The sequence below is a fragment of the Melanerpes formicivorus genome, unplaced genomic scaffold (assembly GCF_026170545.1).
Source record: "Melanerpes formicivorus ecotype bairdi unplaced genomic scaffold, bMelFor1.0.p_v2 SCAF_45, whole genome shotgun sequence".
Lineage (NCBI taxonomy): Eukaryota > Metazoa > Chordata > Aves > Piciformes > Picidae > Melanerpes > Melanerpes formicivorus.
Window position 1 is genome coordinate 4715610 of NW_027142397.1, and position 21923 is coordinate 4737532.

General features: G+C 54.3%; 1 protein-coding gene across 1 annotated transcript; it reads left to right on the plus strand.

The window, feature by feature from the left end:
* The first annotated feature begins 12886 nt into the window (after nt 1–12886).
* On the plus strand, nt 12887–21809 carry ZC3H12A (zinc finger CCCH-type containing 12A). The gene is made up of 6 exons (XM_068159363.1): nt 12887–12965; nt 13142–13672; nt 16620–16759; nt 17474–17708; nt 18638–18744; nt 18835–21809. The coding sequence occupies exons 2-6, from the start codon at nt 13185–13187 to the stop codon at nt 19863–19865; spliced, it is 2001 nt and encodes a 666-aa protein (XP_068015464.1). The 5' UTR covers nt 12887–12965; nt 13142–13184; the 3' UTR covers nt 19866–21809.
* Nucleotides 21810–21923: the final 114 nt, after the last annotated feature.

A 21923-nucleotide genomic window follows, 5' to 3' on the forward strand; every position in this document is an offset into this window, starting at 1 on the left:
CTGGAGTCCTTCCCTTCCCCTGTGTTGAAATTCCCTGACACTCAGCATGAGATTCAAACCAAGAACTTGACATTTAAATTGCCTTCAAGGTGATTGCAAACAAAAAAGAACCCCACCAGGCTGCTCCCTCTGAAGGTGGGACTGGGGCACTTCATGGTTTGCCATCCAGCCTCCTGCAGAGGGATGCTCTCAGCACACCCAGCTGCTCCTGTGCTGTGGATTAAACCTCTCTGTGGCACCAGGGACAGGCACCAAGGGTTGGCAGAGATGGTGCAGGCGCAGCTCAGGGCTGGCAGAAAGGCCACAGAAGTTTAAAGAACTAATTGAGACTTTAGATAAATTTCTCCTTTCAGGTGGGAACTGATACTGATGATGTTCCTGGGCTGTTCTCACCTGAGGGGAACTGCTACAGAAAAGCAGCTAAAGAGCACAGTGAAAGAAGTCCATTCTCATCATGCCCTTCCCCATGCCCTCTCCTCCCTTCACCTCTCAGCTAACAAGGAGTTTGGCTCTAGTTACATAGGACAAGCACTGGAGTCAGGAGCTGGGAGAGCAGTGGGATGCTCCTCCAGGTCCCAGGGCTTGGGGCAGGGAAGGAGCTGGGCTGATTGAGTTTAGATTTCATCTGGGAGTAAATTGGAAGCCATGAATCATCTTGACGCAGACGCTCCGGAGATGGATCACCTGTCTTGGCAGCTTGCTCCTCCCTTTCCTTGCTTCCTGCTCTCCTTTCACTCAAAAGTTTCATTTCCCAGACACAGGAGGGTTCCTGCCCCATGCCCATGTCCTGGCATGCCTAGGAGCCTTGTGCCACTCTCTAGGTGCTCCTGTGGCCAGGCTGGACTGGTGCCTGCCAGCCCCCCTGGGTGATTCCTGTCTGCCCACAGCTCTGCCAGAGACTTGTCCTGCCAGACTGACCAGGGGGCAGGCTGGCTGGGAGCTGCTGTGCCCTTCCAAACCCAGGCCTGGGGCGGCCCACTTTCAGCTGGCACCAGCAGACTGTCAGTCATAAAGAGCTTTGGGCTGAAGTGATGCTCCATTAGCTCTGGCTCCCACATAACTGTGCTCATGACCTCAGGCTGCCAGACTGCTGCGGGTTCACCAAATAGCTGCTCAGCACATCCCTTCCTGAGTTCTCCCTCCCAAGAATCACCTCTGCTGGCAGCTGAGAGCTGCTGCTTGCAAGGAGCAAGCTTCTGCCTGGGGCTGGGCTGCTGCTGCCCTTTCTTAACAAGATCCTCTTGCCTCCTCCCTCAATTGCTCTGTGGAGAGCAGACCTGGAGGCCCAGTAAATGATCCTACTCCATATTTTATTCTCCAGGCTGAGGCACCCTCTCCTGCTGTGATCTCTGGAGCTCCAACACGGAGATAAACCCTCCACCCACTCTTGGTGTGATGCTACAAGACAGGACACAGAGCCCTGCTCTGGCCCAGCAGGGCTGGATGCCAGGTGAAATACACCCAGACACTTTGCCACTCAAAGAATTCTGCACTTCACCCCACCAGTTATGTGCAAAACAGGCAAATAAGCCCCATCCCTGCTTTGCAGTGATTGCAGCAACCAGAGTCCAACTCAGACATGCTCCCAGGGACTGTAAATCTTGAACTCTGCAGGCACAGCCCCAGGTTGGTAAGTGATTAGCCCTAATTCCAGCTCTTCCTCTCTTTTAAGATGGCTCATCTGGAGCTCCCTGGGGTGGAACAAACCCAACACTAATCACAGCCCAAGCAGGAGCAGGGCAGCTGCCTGGGCAGTGCCTGAGGTTGGTGGCAGCATTGCTGCCCATCTGCTTCTGCTCAGCCACCTTCCTCCTCTCCCCCATTGTTTCCATTTTTGTCTCCATCTTAAGTTTGGCTGGAACTGATTTTGTTGTTGTTTGGGGTTGGGTTTTCTGTGGGGTTGGTTTGTTTGTTTAGGTTTGGGGTTTTTTTGTTTGGTTGTTTGGCTGGTTTGTTTGGTTTGGGTTTAGGTGGGAGGGGATTTGGAAGCAGAGAGAAATCAGAGTCAGGAAGCAGAACCCTCCTGAAAGGTCTAACAGGATCCCTGCACCCTGTGTGAGCTACCAGCCTGAGGCAGGCACATTCTGGGAGCCAACCTCTCCCAATACTCAGAGTATCTGGGCCCTGACTCAGGGCTCTCCCAGCTCTCCTCTTCAAGCTGCCATTTCCCAGACATTATCTTTGCCATTCCCCAGTCTTCCCACCTGACCTGCAAGGAAGGTGAGGTAAAGTGCAGGTTTGTTTGCATTTCTGGTTTCAAGAGGTGGTGAATGTTGGAGAGCAGCCTTGCTGCCCCTGCCTCCTCTTGCTGCCTCTGCCTCCTCTTGCTGCCTCTGCCTCCTCTTGCTGCCTCTGCTTCCTCTTGCTGCCTCTGCTTCCTCTTGCTGCCTCTGCCTCTGCCTCCTCTTGCTGCCTCTGCCTCTGCCTCCTCTTGCTGCCTCTGCCTCCTCTTGCTGCCTCTGCCTCTGCCCCCTCTTGCTGCCCCTGCCTCTGGCTCCTCTTGCTGCCTCTGCCCCCTCTTGCTGCCCCTGCCTCTGGCTCCTCTTGCTGCCTCTGCCCCCTGTTGCTGCCCCTGCCTCTGGCTCCTCTTGCTGCCTCTGCCTCTGCCCACTCTTGCTGCCCCTGCCTCTGCCTCCTCTTGCTGCCTCTGCCCCCTCTTGCTGCCTCTGCCTCTGCCTCCTCTTGCTGCCCCTGCCTCTGCCCCCTCTTGCTGCCTCTGCCTCTGCCTCTGCCTCCTCTTGCTGCCTCTGCCTCTGCCTCCTCTTGCTGCCTCTGCCTCCTCTTGCTGCCTCTGCCTCTGCCTCCTCTTGCTGCCTCTGCCTCCTCTTGCTGCCTCTGCCCCCTCTTGCTGCCTCTGCCTCTGCCTCTGCCCCCTCTTGCTGCCTCTGCCTCTGCCTCCTCTTGCTGCCTCTGCCTCCTCTTGCTGCCTCTGCCTCCTCTTGCTGCCTCTGCCTCCTCCCCATCCCTTTCTCCTGCTCCCTTTGCACCGCTCATTCCTTTCTCAGAGTCCCGTTGGTTAATTTTGCCGAGTGCCGAGTCTCAACCTCCTGTTAATTGGTTTTGCCCATCTTTGGGGATTCTGTTCAAGAAGAAAATGCCACAGACTCACACACATACAGAGAGTTTGAATTTTGAGAGCTGCCTTGTTTGTTTTATATTGAAATCACCCACGCCGCTGCAGCCCGCAGACACAGGCGCTTTCTCATTCCATTAAAAACTCTTTGTGAGGATAAAAAAGCAGCAGAAAGGAGATAAAAAAATAAAAAATAAAAAGGGGGAAGAAAAAAAAAACAAAGAAGTGGTGTTTCCTTAAAAGCACATGAAAGTGAGAGAGATAAATCCCATGTATGGTGGGGGGATCAAACCCAACGCAAGGCTGCAAAGCGGCGATACCGGCGAGGAGGCTGGCGGCTGGCAGCGCGGCGCTGGCTCCTCTCCCTGGATGCCACAGGCTCTGCCAGGCCTCCAGCACCCATCCACTGCTCTGCTCCAGAACCTGCTGCAGAGCACCCAGGAGGTCGTAGGTACCTCCAGCTTTGGGTGTCTCCAGTCCTAGGTGCCCCCAGTCGTGTCCCTGACAGCGCTGTCCCCTCCAGGCAAGCAGGAGCACTGCCCAAAGGGGACTGGAGCCTTCTGCTGGGTGTGAGGTCAGTCACTGAGCCCTGCTGATGGCCAGCACCATGAAACCATCACTGTGGCCTCAGGTCAGTCCCAAAGCTGCTATAGTGCTGCACAGACAGGGGAAAATCAGTGCCCAAAGGGAGAAGGGCAGAGGGGATGGTTGCTGCCTGCCTAGTGGGTGTGGGGCAGAGGGATCACACTGTGGGGCAGAGGGACCAGCACTTTCCAGCCCTGGTTTGTCAAGCCTGGTCTGGGAACACACACAGGTGAGGGAAACAGCTTCTCAGGAAGGACCCTCAGCAGGACCTCAGGCCTCAGCAGTCCCAGCCCAGCCACCCTCTGACAGCTACAGGGGAGGACAGGGCAAAGCTCCCCATTACTGTGCCATTGCCTGCTTTGCTGCCCCTTGCTCTGGAGCAGATGCTCTGACTGTGGGGCACAGAGAAAGGGCTGAGGCCAGCTGAGGTCCCCAGGCACTGATCTCTGGGGTTTTCAGGGCTCCCATGTCCCTGCCCATGGCAGGGGGGTTGGAACTAGATGATCCTTGAGGTCCCTTCCAACCCTAACAATTCTATGCTTCTGCCCAGGAGGGTCTGTAAATCACTGCAAGCAAAGAACAAACTTCCACCTTCACACTTGATTGCCTCATTATTATGGTTTTTTCCCCTTCTTTTTCCTCATCCTTTAGCATCAAAGTGAGGGGTTTGGGGTTTCTTCTTCTTCTTGATTTTCAATATTCTTTAGCAGTGGCTGAATTGCTCCTCAGCTTTTCAGAACTTTTTCCACCCACTGCCGTTTTAAAGGTCATTTAATTATGATTACAAAGAATTACAGAAAGACAGAGAATTGTCCAAATGCCTCAAGCTGCAACAGGTTATTAGCATGGACTTTTATGGTCGTGTTAAATGGATTAGTGATTGCACAGCTCCGTGCTAAGCAGAGCTCAGAACTCTTCCCGTCAGACTGCAGCACCCCCAGACTGCAGCACCCAAGGACTGCAGCACCCCAAGGATTGCAGCGCCCCCGGCCCTGCAGCACCCAGCTCGCTCCTCTAGGTGGGAGCCTGGCAGCATGAATCCCAGCGCTGGATCACAGATTCTTCCCCCTTTCTCCCTCCTTTCAGCATCAGAGTCACTGCTAGAGCAAACCTCAAGGGACCGAGGGCAAATCTCCTGTTTCCATGAGCAGACAGTTTCTAGCAAGAGGCAGCTAACTGCTGGGAACCAACCCTCCACCGAAAAACTGCACAGGCAAGGACAGAGGCAAAGGATGTGCGATGCTGGCAGGTTTGCAAACCAACAGGACAGCAAAAGGGACTTGGCAGAGGCACCCCAGGTTTATTTTCTGCTCCAAGCAACTGAATTTGGTGATATTTCTTGAACAGAGAATTTAAGTTCCTAAAGCCAAGGGAAGATTCACATATCTGCAGGTAAGAGTGGGCAGGCAAGCTCGGGAAGGCAATGAGGGTGTCAGAAGATGGCACTACCCAGGCAGCAGCCTCTCACTGAACTGCTCTGTATTAAGATGACCTTTGAGGGTCCCTTGCAACCCAATGCATTCTGTGTGACTTCATCCCAAGTGCTCATTCCACAGAGCTGGGGACAATTGATTGCAGTTTGGACTAAGTTGTAAAACCTTCCTCTACTCTCTAGGTGGAAGGCTGAGGGAAAAAAAAAAACCACCACCAACAAAAAAGCCCACAACTACTTATTAGGAAAGGGACAGTTTGTCCCAAAGAGCAGAGCTGGCAGTGCAATCATTTCTCTTCCCTCTTCTCTTCCCTCGCCACCAGACGTGAATCAGGCGTGTGGGCTGTGAGGACAGGGGTGAAGGCTGACAAAGAGCCCTCAGCTCCCACATGCTGCTCCTCAATATTGTGTTTCTTGGAGTCTTTCTGCTCCAGATGCTGTTTTGCAACAAATGCATCACCTTTCGTAGCCTGTTGTGTAAAAGTGGAAAGACAAGCTGGGGCCTGGCTGTGCTCTCCCCATGTGGCACAGCAGCAGCAACGCTGAGCAGAGCAGGGAAGTCATTCTGGCCCTGGACTCAGCACTGGTTGGGCACACCTTGAGTCCTGTGTCCAGTTCTGGGCTCCTCAATTTAAGAACGACATTGAGACACTTGAAAGTGTCCAGAGAAGGGCAACAAATCTGGGGAGGGGTCTGGAGCACAGCCCTGAGAGGAGAGGCTGAGAGAGCTGGGGTTGTTTAGCCTGGAGAAGAGGAGGCTCAGGGGAGACCTTCTTGCCATCTACAACTATACCTGAAGGGAGGTTGTAGCCAGGTGGGGGTTGGTCTCTTCTCCCAAGCAACCAGCACCAGAAGAAGAGGACACAGTCTCAAGCTGTGCCATTGGAAGTTTAGGCTGGAGGTGAGGATAAAGTTCCTCCCAGAAAGAGTAATTGGCCATTGGAATGTGCTGCCCAGGGAGGTGGTGGAGTCACCATCCCTGGAGGTGTTCAATAAAAGCTTGAACATGGCACTTGGAGCCATGGTTTAGGTGTCAGGAGGTGTTAGGTACTAGGTAATAGGTTGGACTTGTTGATCTCTGAGGACTTTTCCAATCTGGTTGATTCTATGATTCTATGACTGGGGCAGGAGGTGGCAAGGGGCTGAAGCCACCCCAGTGCTGTGCTGGAGGTCCCTGTGGCCTGGATGATGCAGGAATCTGCAGCCCCCCAGGAGCAGCCAGAGCCCAGCACAGCTCCAGCTTCACATCAACATCGTACTGTTCATGCTGGGGAATTCCCAGCCCTGGGTCTTGCCTCATGGGGACAGAGCTGCTCCCACGGTGTAAGCAGAGGAGAGACTGCTTCAGTAGCACATCTGCAGTGGGAGCGTTGCACAACGCTGCGTGTGAGGCATAGAGCCTTGCTCCCCACCAGACAGCTCTGTCTGCGTGCATGGCCCTGGGCCAACCCTTGGCAACGAGCTGTGCCACCACTCCCTGGTGCTGCCAGTGAGCACCTTCCCCGTGCTCAGCCCCAGCAGGTAGGGAAGCACCCCCAGGACCCTGCCCATTGACGCAGCCTGACGCAGAGCAGGACAGCAGCCAGAGCAGCCCCTGCTACCACTGACATCACAGGAGCTGTGCGGGCAGAGCAGTGCAGTCTGTCTGTCCTTCTGCCCCATGACACACATCCATCTGTCCTGTGGGAGGGCTCTGGGCAGCCAGGGCTGCCCCACATTGCACAGGCAGGCAGTGCCACAGCCCCACTGTGCCCAGGGTCCCCACTGATCCCATCTTGGAAATGAGTTTCCTGACCAGCAATGTGTGCCCAGCAAGGAGCCTGGGACAGCCAGGACCCCTCTGTTCCACAAACCTTTAATGGGACTCCTGGGGAGACCCAGCCTGCATCCAAAGGGTCCTGAGTCCCCTTAGCACAAGAGTTCCCCAAGCAGCTGTCAATGGTTAATCCCTTCTGCTCTCAGATTTATCAGGACTTACAAGAGCAGGACTGAAGGTGCACTCCCCTCCTGGGTGCCCAGGGCAGACACTCCAGCCTGGGAACATCAGGAAGTTATTCCAGGATGAGCAGCCTTCCTCCCTGTAACTCCCTTTGCACAGTGGCACCACCAGTGTGGGTTGAGAGGATGCTACTGGCACCAGTGTCCTCAGTCAGGGAGCTGAGGGTCCAGGTTGGGCTGGCCAACTGACCTCCTGCTGCTCCCTCCTGCCACGGGCACCTAGGGCTGCCAGGAGAGAGCACATCCCTGTGACTCGGGGAGGTGTTCCTGCCGTCAGAGCTGGAAACATGACACCAGCCCAGAGAGCAGACGCCAGTGTCCTTTGCTCAGGAAGCGTTTGACACCTCTGGGATTTGCTGCCTGTCTCCACACATCCCAGAGATGTGCCTACTGATGAGGAGCAGCTCCGAGCCGCTGCCCCGGCTCAGCACCTGGCTGCAGTGCCAGCCTTGCAGGCCCAGCTCGCTGCCAGCCTGCCTGCTGAGCTGGGGCACAATGCCACTGAGTGTCTGCGTGCTGGGGGCATATGATGGGCACGCTGCCCTGGGACTAGGCACTGGGACTGGCCCTCAGGACCCACAGAGTTCTCAACCCTGGGTGGTTTGGAAGGCTTTGTCCCCTGCCCCACCATGTGCTGGACACAGGGGCAGGGCAAACCCTCCTCCCCTCTCCCTGTGGAACAAGGGGCATCCCAGCCCACTCTCCTGGGGCTGGGGCTTTGCAGGCGTAGCCACACATGCTTACAGAGTTGGCACAGTGAGTTCTGCATCTCCTGCAACCAGGTGAGTTCTGCTCCTGGAATATTTCACCATTCTTAGAAGGAAAAAGAGCAGGGGAGGTCCCAGCCCTGCTGCCTGCCACTGGCTTGTCTCAGTCATGCTCTGCTCTCAGCTCCTTAGAGCAAATGCTGCTTGCCAGATGCTTCTCGGGAGGTATTTGCTCAGCAATAGGCATAAATCCTCTGCTCTTCACATTGCTCAGGGTGGGATAAGATATTCTGTGACTCTCTATTTAAACATCTTATGTTAATACCATGAAATGTTTGTTTAACTTCCATTATCCTCCTAGCTCTGAAGTAGTGAAGGCTCCCAGGCACGTCAGAGCACAGCAAATCCACAGCTTCCGAGGCTGCAGCACTCGGGCTGAGCAGGGATGTTGCCGGAGAAGGGGAAAGCTGACATTTTCCGGCAGCGGGGCTGTGCCTGGAAGGGCTCAGCCCAACGGTAAATCGCTGCTGTCACCGGCGCTTGCGTAACCACTCGGTTTTCCCCATCAGCGAGGGAGAGGGAGAGGGAGAGGGAGAGGGAGAGGGAGAGGGAGAGGGAGAGGGAGAGGGAGAGGGAGAGGGAGAGGGAGAGGGAGAGGGAGAGGGAGAGGGAGAGGGAGAGGGAGAGGGAGAGGGAGAGGGAGAGGGAGAGGGAGAGGGAGAGCTCTGGCACAGGGATGTAGGGGAGCCAGGCCTAGCCAAGCCCTTTTCTTGATGCCAGGATGGTTGGTAGCAGGTTTGTTTGCAGCTGCCTGGCACTAGCCGTGGTTTGCCAGTGCCTTGCTGGTGAGCAGTTTTACCATGCATGGAAGACCTCAGGAGGTGCACACCAAGCGGCACAGCCCCAGAGTGCAGCCCACAAGGAGGATTCACTCCACAGCCCCTCACAGGGTCACCATCCCGGGCTGGCTGGCGGAGAGCTCATACACTGGCACAGCACTGGGGCAGCCTGGGCTATGGTGGTGACACTTTGCTGACTCTGCTGCTTCAGCGGTAATAGATTTACAGCCTGAGAGACCTTGAAAGGATGGCTCCTTGCCTTGGCTGAAGCACAAGAGAAGAAAGCAGCGAGGGTGTGCCCCATCCATATGTCACTGAGGGGATGAGCGTGCCCTCCTGCAGCTTAAAGCCATCACTCACTAGGACCAAAGGTAGAGATCAAGGCTGCTTACTCCGAGTAGTACCTAAGGCCGTGTGTACTCAGGCACGCAGGCAGACATGGTGACAGCCAAATAAATGACTCTGGCATGGTCCCTCGGGAGTGTGTGCTCTCCTCCAGAGCAAGCACTGCCTCCAAAACACATCGGCTCGGCAAGGAGCCCTTGGGCTACGCAGGGAGTCAGTCACTGCTGAGTGTTCATGAGGATTTCCTTAAAAGCCAGGGAATAAGCTCAATGGAGAACATTCCTGGGAAAAAAGCCTCACCTATTTGAAGCTGCAAATAAATCCCAGACTGGTGGGTGAAGGTGGCACTGGGAAGACCCCCAGCAATGTGACAAATACTGTGGGCACACAGGCTCAAAAGAGGAGTCAGTAAGTTCTGCAGATCCTTGTTCAGCATCTCCTCTAGTTCTCCCTGGCCACATTTTCCTTTTGTCTGAGAGTACCTGAGCTACCTTTACTCTTCTTGAATCACCAAGGGAGGTAATACCTGGGTCAGGAGGCCAGAAGCTCCTGCCCAGTGTGCAAGAGGGGAGGCACCTTCCGACTGATGCCTCCGCTGGGCACACTTCCAAACTGGAGCGATGCATCAGCTGATGGCTTCTCACTCTGGCAACCAGCTATGATGCTGCCATCAGAGACATCTTTATTGAGGCAAGCAAGGGCAGCAGATGGTCTCTCAGTCAGTGTCTCCATAAATGTGAGTGGTTGTGGCAATAAAAGCAAACAGCTATAAAGGGATGTTGCTAAGCTTTGCTTCCAGCTTCATTGCTTGCCTTTTCTCACGAGGCATGGTGACCCTCTTCCAAAGAAAGGCCATAAATCATCCCTTGTTTTTTCCTTTAATTCCTGGATGTGATGAGCACTGTGTAATAAATTATCCTGCTAGCTGCAAAAGCAAATGCAGATGCAGCTCAGCCAGGCTCTTGAATCCCTGCATGGCAGGTGATGGGAGGATTCAGTTCACCTACCTGGAGGTGTTCCTATCACCTTGGGGCACACGCTGGTAAGCACAGTAAGAGGAGCCACGAGGTCACTCTGCAGCTGAACAGAGGATTTAGGATGCCAACGCTGTTGGGAGCACACAGATGCCAAGGCACCCCCTCCCAGAAGCTGCAGCAGGGACCTGCCCCTCCTCAGGGCTTGTCTACACGGGACTCAAAGAAAGTTAAATTGAAGTAACTAAACCTAAAGTGGATTAGAGAGCATTAAAATTCTGCACAGAACTCTCATTCAGAATTAAAGTGAGCTTAATTCAGTTTAATTTGCTACCAAATAAGGCCATTTAAATTGTCCTTCATTAAGGTAAGTGGTCCCAAACAGGCATTTCTAAATGAGGTGTAATTAGCTCATTTTTTAAAGTGAGTTTGCTGCCTTGGGTGTTGGTGGGAAGACGAGTCAGGGCCAAGGCACTGACAGGGCTCCTGGCTGAGGCTGGAGGTGTGTTGGCATCTCACCCTAGGGACGTGGCACGAGCTCAGCTCCTGCCCCGCCAGCAGATCCTCAGCTCCCTGGATACCACCTGAATGTGCAAGTGGGAGATGAAAGGCTCTGCTCGAGGATGAGCTGTTCCCTCCAAATCTGGGACATGGGAGTGGTAATCCCTAGAAAAATCCCTAGAAAAATGTGATGTCAGGATTTTACCAGACATGTTCACGAGCAAGGAACCAGACTGGGGGGAAAGCTGCTGATGAATAAGCAGAGAAGTGGAAGCAGATGGAGGACTGGGAGGAATCAAGGCCAGGGCAGGGCTCCTGCCATCACAGGTACCCCCCTGCCACTGCTGCCCCCAGATGGCTTGGTCCCTTTTTTGCCCACTAGAACTCCTGATTCAGAGTCCTTCAGCAGCACCAGGGACTGTAGGCTGTTCTTGATACCCAGCCTGGCACAGTTGGCACATCCTGTGGTCCAGCACCTGGCCTCACCTGCCTGCCACCGGCTCTCACAAGTTCCTCAGCAGGGAATACTCAGTGCATGCTGTGCTGCCCTCAAGCCACCCAAGCACTTTCTCTTCAGTTTGTAACTGTGAAAGAGAAAATAAAACCCAAAAAAAATCAATCAGAAGTAAGCCCTGGGAGCCTTGGAGCATGGCCAGCATGGGACCCTTTTTCACTTCTAGGATAGAGAAGCCAAAAGCTCCTCTCTCCATCCTGGTTTCTGTGTTTATCAAATCAAAAGAGGCAGCACACCACTGCTGTGGCTGCCCTGCATAAATCAGACTCTCCAATGCATAAATCAGACTCTCCAGTGCATAAATCAGAATCTCCAGCTTTCCAGCTCTTACTTGGGGTACTTCCTACCCAAAGCAAATCCGTGGCCATACTTTTGGGTGCAACAGACTCTAGCCTGGAAGCAAAAGAACACAAACAATGCTAAATTCATGCTGACTGGAGTAGATTCCAAGGGAAAGAAGAGTTGGGAAAGCACCTACTTAAACACTGAGTAAGGATATTATCTCTGATCTGAATCTAGCCTCTGTGTGTGTGTTGCTGTTGAGTACACAGTGCGGTTTCAGACATGGCCAGAGACAAGGAAAAAAGGATTGTTTCAGGGTAACCACAAGGAAGATGAATGCAAATGTATTCCTGTAACTGGGAGAGTTCCCTTGCTCTAAAGTTGGGCTCTGGTACATGGCCTCAGGGAAGCAAATTTGCAGCTACCTCCATTATATTGTTTAGGAATGATTAATCGTTAAGTCAGAGCCGTTGAATTTCTGCACATTGTGAAATGTTCAATTCCTGCAGCTCTGGAGAGCCTGCAAGGGTGGCTTCAGCGAGCAGCCAGGGGACAGGCACTGGTGGCTGACAGATGCTTCCTGCCAGCTCTTATCTCCTCTCCAGCCCAGCTGATAAGTCCCTGCTGGTTGAATCACAGCCACCTGCCTGACATAAGGACCCAAGTGGTGCAAGAGGCGTGTGTCAGATCCAACCCCTGCACAGTTCACGCCTGGCACGCAGCCCGCCTGGGCACCCTCTGGCTGGAACTGCCAGTGCAAGAGGGGTCACCACGGCAGGAGACGCTGCCAGCACCCCCGACCACGCTCTGCCTGTCCCAGCATCAGGTGCCCTCAGTGTCACCGTGTGCTGGGGCCAAGCGCCAGCTGCTGAAAATGCAGCTTATCCAGAGCACCAAAACAGAGCACCTTGGCCGATGTGCTCCAAGCTCACGGCCATGCTCGCTGCCTAAAGCTACCTGCAGCTCGGCCTCAGCTTAAACAGCAACAAGACATTCCCAGCAACTCCTCAGAGCTTGCAGGATCGTCCCTGCACCCGGACCAACCCACGTGTCCTACCCTCTGTTCCCTTTCCCTCCGTTTCCAGGCTCGGCTCCTGGGGCTCCTCAGCTTTCCAACTGCCTGTGCCAGGGCTGGGGCCACGTTCTGCTGGGACCAAAACCTGCTCTTTGTCATGGCAATGGGCAGCAGGGTGGTATCACCCTACACGCGGGTCCGGAGATGCCCCGGCTCTCGAGAGGCACCGAGCACACATTCTGGAGCTCTGGGGCTGTCACCATTTGACATCCACCTCTGACGGGGGCAGGAAGAAAGAAGGGGCAGGACTTGATCCCCCCCGGAGCCGTCGGGGCAGCAGCCGGCGGCGTTTGCCCCACGAGCGCCGTGCGGGACAAATGCCCCGCGGCGCAGCACGCCACGGGGTGCACCGCAGCCGGCTGCGCCTTCGCAGCAGGGCCCTGCCGGCACCCGCCCGGGGAACGCAGCGATCCCAGGGCCGCTTCCCCAAACGCCCGCAGCCGCCGCCGGGCAGCACAGCCCCGGGCGAGGCCTCCCGCCGGGGCGGGCCGGGGCGGGCCGGGAAGCGGCTGCCGCCCCGCCCCCGCCAGCTCTGCCCTTCCGCGTTGGCGCTGCCCGGGCCCCGGTATAAAGCGGCGGCCACCGCCCCGCGCGCTCCGGCCCCATGGAGACACAGCGGCGGCCTGTCGGGGGCAGCCCGGTAAGAGGTGGGGCGGCGTGGGGCGGCGGGGCTTCGGGGCGGCCCCGCGGGCAGGGCACGACACGCGGTGGCCGCGGCCTGGCCCGGCGGGGCCCCGCGGAGGCCGGGCCGGAGCGGTGCGGGGGGGGGGGGGGGGGGGTCCGGGGCCACCGCTCATGGCCGTTCTCGTCCTGCAGGTCCGGGGCGTGAGCGGAGGCCGGGAGTGCCCCGTGGGGAGCCATGAGCGTAGGCAGCGTCTGCCCCGTCCCGGGCTGGCCTGAGACGTTCCTGGGCGCCAGGCCTCCGGCGTCCCGGCCGGCAGGGAGGATGAGCGGCAAGGAGCCGTGCGAGAGCCGCGGCCCCAGCGGGCTGCCCGGCGCGGAGCCGGCCGAGGAGCTGGGGAGCCCCGGGCGGGAGCCCTGCGACAGCGCCGAGATGCAGCTGAAGGTGGACTTCTTCCGCAAGCTGGGCTACTCCTCGGAGGAGATCCACGTCGTGCTGCAGAAGCTGGGCCTGAATGCCGACACCAACACTGTGCTGGGGGAGCTGGTGAAGCACGGCCCGGCCGAGCGGGACAGCGGCGAAGCCCCGGCGGAGGCCCCGGAGGCGCCGCTGGTCCCGCGGGGTGGAGCCGGCAACAAGAGCCCCGCGCCCGCCCCGGGCCTCGAGGAGGCCGAGAGCGAGAACCTGAAGCCCATCGTGATCGACGGCAGCAACGTGGCCATGAGGTGTGTGGGGTGCCTGGGTGGGCAGAGCGGGCTCTGCGGGGCTGTCTCTGCCTGCTGTCGTGGCCTGGTGACGCCGTGGGTTTATGTCACCCCCAGCTATGAGGGGTGCCATGAGCTGGGGGAATGAAACTCGGGGGGTTTCTGACTGCAGACAGTTCCCACTGGATGTGCTGGTAGCAGCTGGCATGGTTCAGGACACCTCACTGGTGAGGGTGAGCATCATGTTTGCAGGCACAGGCTGCCTTGACAGCCTCTCCTTCCCATGCTCTCTGCCAGTGGCCACAGGGCTCCAACGAGAGCAGATGTGCTTCCTGGGGAGTAATGACATTTCCTTCTATTTTGTAGCTGAGGAGGAGGATAACTGAAGATACATTGTTCTCTTACCTAATGTCTTTATGGGAGTTTTGTAGCAGGAAGTTGCTCAATAAATAATGACAGGGTTAATTAGAGAAGGCTTTGTAACATGGATCTGTCTCCTGCCTTGGAGACCAGGCTGCGGGTTGTCACTCAGGCATTTTGGTTGAATTTCTGTATGGCGTAGAGAATGGATAAGGTGTGGAAAGGGCACTCCAGTGTGGTGTCACCCTGGTAGGGCTGTGACTCACCCTCAGCGTCCTGGGTGTTCTGGTGCTGGTGGCACAGGCCCTGCAGCCAGAGGCCACCTGCAGGGCCACGTGAGTCAAAGCAGTGGCTTGGAAGCGCAGGAGCCCAAATCTCTGGAGCGTCCAGAATTTCTAGGGTAGGTGTTACTGGCTTGATGCCCCTGCTTTTGCCTTGGCTTTTGTTCCCCAGGCTGGCAAGTGTTGCCTGCCCTCACCTTGATCCCTGGTGCTGCTCTCCCCACCTCATCATGGGGCCTGAGCTTTATTAATTTCATGCCTCAGGTTTCTCATGGTGCTGTGGTTGCAGCTCGGAACAAGCCTCCTTCCCTGTGTTTTAGCTGAATCGGACTTGTTGTGTGTTTGTGATTACAGACACCAATAAAAGCTAACCCTGGGTGCATGTGAAGCTGCTGCTCACCTTGCTATGGATTCAGTCCAAGGTGAAAGTGCACAGAGAAGGTTTGGTGACAGGTGTGGCTTTCTCTAAGCTGAGGTTGACAGCTCTGAGAACAGGACTGAGAAAAGACTGGGCGCAGTCTGCAGTGTGACTGAGCAACAGAGCCTGCGAGTCCTGGGGAGTCTGCTGGGTGGGGAGGATGTGGCCTGTGTCCTGCTGTGTGCTTGGGGAAAGGAGCCCCTTATGAGACCTGAGCTGATAAGTGTAACTCTCACAGCAGCATTGACCTTGGATAAGTGCTCATGCTTTAAAAAAAATTGATTGTTTTGACAGAGGAGCCTCTTGCCTGCCCTTCTGAAAGTGATCCCAGAGAGCAGAGGCGAGATCCCAGCAGCAGTGAGTCAGGGCAGCCCGGCGGTGGCGACGCTGCCACGGGACAGCTCGGCATGAGAAAAGCAGCCTGCCTTTCTTTGAGCAATTTGCTGCAAGGGGAATTCCGTTCTGAAACTTCCTGTATTGATGGGGAGATGTTCCCTGCTGATTCATTTGCCGTGTGTACAGCGGCCTCCCCGAGCAGCTCTTGACAAACATATGCAAATCAGAGTGGAAATTAGCTTCTACTTCCTTCTAAGGGAATTTTTCCTTGGCTGCTGCCAAATCAGATCAGCCCAATTAGCTGCTTTCTGTAGAGCTGAGATTGGTAGCAGGGGCTCAAAGAGAATCTCTGCTTTTCATGTTTATCTCTAAAGGGTGGTGTTAACCTGGTTGGTTATCTGCAGTGGAACTAGTCTGACTCTGGAGAAGATGTTTAGAGCATCTTCTGATCATTAACCTGGGGTTCTTAATGAAGATATCTTAGGTGTCTCTTTAGATCTTTTAGAGGAAGTATTCTGGTACAACACTTCTCTTGCTGATTTCAGGGAAGAGTGAGAACAGGAGAAACAAAAGTTTTTCTCGTGGTGCCACAGCAGCAGCACTTCCTAGCACTGCTTCTGCTGGGATATCGGCTCTGTAAGAATGAGTTCGGGGGAAGTTCACCAGCTTGCAGAGTAGTGTTGGGAGCTGGAATGTCATCCAGGTGGAGGTAGGGAGAGTAAGACTTGGGGCAAGGGTAGTGCCCAGGTGGGCAAAGTCTTCATGACTTGAGACCAGTTAAGTTCAGCAGCGTGTATGCTGCTGGAGTATCATCCTGAGGCACAGGCAGCTGAAGCCCAGGAGGACACTGGGCTCTGCTACAGAGGTGTTGAAAGCTTGCCAGAGCCATTACCAACAGAAATGCTGATTACACGGTCAATAGTGGCACTCATAAAACAGGAGTGGTGGTTTCCTCAGAGAAGTTATCAAAACTTATTGATATGAGCTCAGGAATAGTGAAGCAGTGCTGATGCTGATGGCAAACTTTGTTCTCAAGCTGCCAGATTCACCCCTGAGCTGTTAGATGTTGCTGTTTCCTGTAAACAGTGCCTTTGTAACTGACTTTGGGGGGCATGACAGAATGAAGCAGAATCTTTCCTCAGTGCTGATGTTCTTGAGTGCACAAAATGCTTTGGTTTCCTTAACTTCCCAAGCAAAACACTGAGTGAGGCTGCAGTTCACACTGGCAGAGGTTAGCCACTGCTGTTAGCTGGCAGAATAGGACAAAGGGTGTTCAAGATCATGTTGTACCCAGGGCTAAAAATAAAGCTCTGGTGGCCAGAGCCAAAGGCTCTGTTCCAGAGCAGCTGCAGCAGTGCTCCCAGTGAGGATTGGGGTATTTCCTAGTATAGTGGGGTGCTAAAAGCAGCAGTGATTCTATGAAGGTCTTAGTACTGTCAGTGCCACAAGATGATCAATGCACACTGGTTGTGCTTCTCCCACTCTTCCTCACTAAGGGTTGTCTGAATTCCTGGATCTGTTTGCTCAGTGTATGACCTGGGCATTGACATCTTCATTTTCTCCTTTGATGCAGCCATGGCAACAAAGAGGTCTTCTCCTGCCGAGGGATCCTTCTGGCTGTGCAGTGGTTTTGGGACAGGGGACACAAGGATATCACAGTCTTTGTGCCATCTTGGAGGAAGGAGCAGCCACGACCAGATGTGCTAATAACAGGTGTGGAAATATGAAAACCAAAAGTAGCTTTTCAAGCCGACTGCTTTGTCATTTAATGGACTTGCAAAGTTCTGGCTAGTTAGTAATTAACTGCTGAATGGGAGAGCTGAGCAGGAGGAGATCCAGTAAGCTGAGCTGACCAGCAAGAATTAGTCATTAACTTCTGCCCTGAGCAAGTTCTTGCCTGGATCAGCTGGAATAATTGAGAGAGCAAAGCATGCAGCATTGCTCTGCTTCCTACCTTCCTCTCAGGACCCATCTTTGTGCTCTCCATCTGCCTGTAACACATCTGACACTGCAGACTGTACAGGGTTTCCACATGCTAAAAGCTAAAGCCTGAGTTTAGTCAGGATGATTCAAATTGAGGGGAGCTTGCTTTGAACTTGCAGACAGCTGAGATTTCCAAGAAATCTACACATGTGGTGTGGCACTGCCAGGTACCAGCCTGCCAGTCGGGAGTGGAAACTGCTCTCTGTGTGTGCAGGAATCTGCAGATGGGGCTGGCCGTATCTCAGCAGCCTCTGGTGTGCCCTGAGTGTTCTCAGCAGGGCTGGGAATCCCCCTCTGCCAGCTTAGTGGATGGTGTAAAGCATGAGATGAGATGAGAGCCCAGGCTGGGTTGCCGAGGTGAAATGACCGAATTTGGGCATCGCTTTCGCGTTGCTTGCTCTGCGCCTTCGGGGCGGCGCCTGCTCACGGCTGCCTTTGTTCTAGATCAGTACATTCTCCGTGACCTGGAGAAGAAGAAAATCCTGGTCTTCACTCCTTCCAGGAGGGTTGGGGGCAAGCGTGTGGTCTGCTACGACGATAGGTTCATTGTGAAGCTGGCGTACGAGTCCGACGGCATCGTGGTGTCCAACGATACCTACCGGGACCTGCAGAACGAGCGGCCCGAGTGGAAGAAGTTCATTGAGGAGCGGCTGCTGATGTACTCCTTTGTCAATGACAAGTATGTGCCCATCTTCCCCTGTTTGCAGGGCATCCCTGGGCATGCTGCTCAACCAGTCACGAGAGCAACAAAGCTGAAACAGAGGAGAGTATACTGAGTAGAGTTGGGGCTGTTCGGTCTGGAGAGGAGAAGGCTCTGGGGACACCTTATTGTAGCTTTCCCAGTTACCTGAAGGGGGGCTCCAGGAGAGCTGGGGAGGGACTTCTGACAAGGGTTTGTAGTGATAGGATAAGGGGGAATGGATTTAAGATGGAAGAGGAGGGATTTGAGACTGGAGATTAAGAAAACTTACAGTGAGGCTGGTGAGACACCGGAGCAGGTTGTCCAAGGAGATCGTGCCTGCCCCCTCCCTGGAGGTGTTCAAGGCCAGGCTGAATGAGGCCTTGAGCAACCTGTGCGTAGTGGAAGGTGTCTCTGGTTAGAACTAGATGATCTTTTAACATTCCTTCCAGCCATTCAGTGATTCTGTGCTGTCTTGGTTTAGTGATCAATGAAAAGAGCAAATTGCTGATAGAGTAGAAAAAGCCCTGCAGAGACTTTTTTTGGAGAAGGAAGCATGGTAGGAAGAACTGCCCAGCTGTGGGGAGGTACAAAAGATGATCTCAGTAGCTGTGCATGGTTTGAGCTAGGAACTCTGCTTTAGTGGAGTTCCTTGAAGGGCTCCAGGGCTTGATTTTTCTCACTGGAAAATCATTAGCAGGCCCAGCAGCAAGTCAGCCACAGAGCACAAAAATCTCTCCTGTGCCTGAAGTGAAACACTTCCTGCTGGTTGTTGGCAGGTGACAGGAGGCTTCTCTGCAGTGAAAAAGGAAAGCTTTTTAGGGCTTGGCTAGCTCTAAATCTTCAATGGAAAAGAAGACTTTGAGAAGAAATGTAGCCCTGACCAAAGAAAGTGAACTGCTGCTGATTTGAGATTCCTTTTTCTTCAGGTTTATGCCTCCAGATGATCCCTTGGGGCGTCATGGCCCCAGCCTGGATAACTTTCTGAGAAAGAAACCTGTGGTGCCAGAACACAAGAAACAGCAGTGCCCTTATGGTAAGACCTAAACATGGGGGCTGAGGTGTCTCTGAAGTGAAGTTCACATTTAGTATAGCTGCTCATCCCGTGCTCTGCCTTGCCTTGCAGGGAAGAAATGCACTTATGGAATTAAGTGTAAATTCTACCACCCTGAAAGGATCAATCAGCCCCAGCGCTCCTTAGCTGATGAACTCCGAGCCAATGCAAGGCTGTCTCCAACCAGAAGTACCAGTGCCAAGGAGGAGAAAAAGGGCAAAAGAGGTTCCCAGGCAGAGCTCCTGTGCTCCATGCCCACAGAGAGCAATAAAAGCTCTTTGCAGAAGGTGTCTGCAGAGAGGAAAAGCTTGACCCACAAAGCAAAGCCCAGTGATGTTCTGCTTCAGGTCAAAGGTGGCTGCATGTCAGGAAGTGTCCCTCCTAACAGTGGGAGCCACAGGTCCTCCGAGAGGTACCAGCAACCTCATATGGACTCTCTGTCTTACATCTCACAGGAGCATCTTGACTCAGGCATTGGATCTCTGGAGACCCAACTGTCTGATATGTGGCCTTACAGATCTCCCAGTCACTGTGATCATTCCCATGCTGATCCAGTAGCAGTCTGCAGCTGTGGGAGGCAGAGACCACTCTACACACATTCTCCCAGCTTAGAGCAAAACGGTCTGGTCTCCTACAAGCATGCTGCCCATAAATCATCTTCCTCTGGTGCTAGCTTCTTGCAGTACAGCCCTGAGATCTCTCACTCGGGAGCACCTCACTCTTTCTCAGGCTATGGAGTGCCTGTGCACCCAGCTAACCCTGGGCAGTACAGCCTGCCCGGCGAGTACAGTGCCCCTGCCCCCCATTCTCGCGAGTACTGGTCGGAGCCCTACCAGCTGGCGGCAGCCGCAGCGAGACCCAGCAGCGTCCGTGACCCGCGAGCGGTGCAGCGAGCCCCGGGGCCAGCCTACGGGGACTGCGGGGCGCAGTGGGCAGTGCCCGAGCAGTTCGCAGAGGAGCGTGCCAACGTGCACGTCAAGCTCTGCGGCATCTTCCACCCCCACCTGGTGGATGCTGTCATGAGTCGCTTCCCTCGGCTGCTGGACCCCCAGAGGCTGGCTGCAGAGATCCTCACCTACAAGTCCCAGAACCCTGGGGTGTGAGGCTGATGCTGAGGGCAGCCCTGCATGGGTGAAGCCTGAGGCCAGTGCCTGCACTCTGGATGCCATAGGTGCCTCTTGAGAGCCCCTCCTTATTCCTTGGAAGTACAAGGCTCCAGCTGGGAGCTAGATGGGTGTGCTCACATCCAGCTCTGGGATAGACAGTGCCCCTCTGAGAGGTGACAGCACCCTGGAGGCCCTGGGTGCTGGATGGAGGAGAGGCTGCAGCTTCTGAGCAGGACTTCTCCCTTGGGGTTGAGTGGTGAGTCAGGCACCCCCTAAACTCCTCTTCAGAGCTGGAGGTAGCCTCCTCCCATTAGCTTGTTTTGAGGAGGCTTAGTGTTGTCAGGCATCTGGAAGGAGGACTTGGGGGGCTTGTGGAAGATGAGGGGGTGCTACCTGTGCAGTGGCATAAGGCCTATGAGGACAAATGCACTGTCAGGCCCTTAGCTCTCAGCTAAGCCTCTTCACTAAACCCTGCTGTGCAGATGTGTGGAGAATGTTGGATGATGAATGTGGTGTGAACCTGAGTGACTTTAATTTGGCTTTACTGGGGCACTTCTTTAATGATGCTTTTTGTACTCCTCCCACCTAAGCTTATTCAAGATGAGGTCATTCTCCAGTTGGTACCACAAGTGTTTAGCAAGCTGCTCAGCTCCCAGAAATGAGGAGCTGGGGGTGCAGTCCCTGCTCAGGAGGAGAGGCTGGGGCTGCTCCAAAGCTTCAGGCAGCAGTTTGGTGCCTGCAGGAAGCTGCACTGCCAGAGCAGGAGCGCTGAGCATGCTGTGGGTGCTGCTCAGATGCTGACCCTGCTTGTGACCTGTCACAGCTGTCCCTGTACAGCACTGACAGCAGCTGTCAACGTTGTGCCTTTTGTCTTCAGCCAGCAATAGTCAAGCAGCTGTGGTCACCTCTGGAGCTGCCCTGTGCTGTTCCTGAGGATTCCTTCAGATTTTTTCCCCTCTATGAAGCTGTTGCTTTATCTCCCTTTGTACTGAGGTTTCCCTGTCCCCTTTCAGCTTTGTCAAACTAGAGCAGCAGCCAAAAGTGCAGAATAAGGCTTCTTGGTAAGACTGTTCCCCTTTTGCTCTGTCAGATGCTTTGGTTTGGTTTTTACTGTAGATACTGTAACAGATGTTTTTTAAACATGCAAAAACCAGTTGCTGTAGTAATTGGTTCTGGTCCTGGCATTTCACCGTGCTCAGAATGCAGAGGATGTTTCTTGCACTGGCAGGCCAGAAGCAGTTGATTTGTTGATACACATTGTATCTGTCTTGGGTTTTTTTTGTTAATGTTTTGTTGTTTTTTTAAAGTCCATCTTGTGGTTAAACCAAGGTCGAGTGGCGAACGGGGAAGGGGAGAGCAGAGCCCAGCTGCTCCCCGCAGCCATCCTCGGCGGCAGCCTGCGGTCTCTCGCTGCCCTCCCTCTGCCCAAGGGGTGACCTCCCCAGACTGGCACCATGTGCCATGAAAAAAAAAACCACAGGGACACAGAAACCTGTATGCCTGGTAAATGAGGATACATTACAGCTTGGTAATGTTTCATGTTAGTAAGCAAAATGCTTCTTAATTTTAAGTAACCTGATACTTTGCATATTTGTAAATGACAGGGGGGGAAGGGGAGGGGAGGGGGGGAAAGGGAAATAAAAAGAGAAAGGTTTTTAATGTTACTTGTCCAGCAGCTTGCTGCTTGCTGCTGGTTTTAATTAGGACTGTTCTTGACTCAGCCATTGTGTTACTTGGTGTGGTCTGTTGTTGTGCTGGGTGGAATGCTGATATCTGCAGCTTCTCTTTGCAGTCAGAGGGTTCCCATTTTCTACTGGAGCTGACATTTTACTGAACTTTCTCATTCTGCGGCATTTTTAGTTTCTGTGCTGAAGGGAGGCAGCTGTGGGAAACCCACGGCAAAGAGACAACTTGTGTTGCATCAATAAACTGCTGAGTTGAGTCCTTGGGTCTCTGGTGGCTTTTTGGAAGTTCATTCCACATCGTGGTTGGCTTTCCAGGAAAGCCAGAGGAACTGTGCTCCCTTCCCTGGGCTTCCTCTGGCAGGCTGCATTC

Coding starts and splice junctions, on each gene's coding strand:
- ZC3H12A (XM_068159363.1), top strand. CDS start 13,185: ATGAGCGTAGGCAGCGTCTGCCCCGTCCCGGGCTGGCCTGAGACGTTC. Junction 16,760..17,473: donor ACCAGATGTGCTAATAACAG/GTGTGGAAATAT, acceptor CCTTTGTTCTAG/ATCAGTACATTCTCCGTGAC. Junction 17,709..18,637: donor TACTCCTTTGTCAATGACAA/GTATGTGCCCAT, acceptor CTTTTTCTTCAG/GTTTATGCCTCCAGATGATC.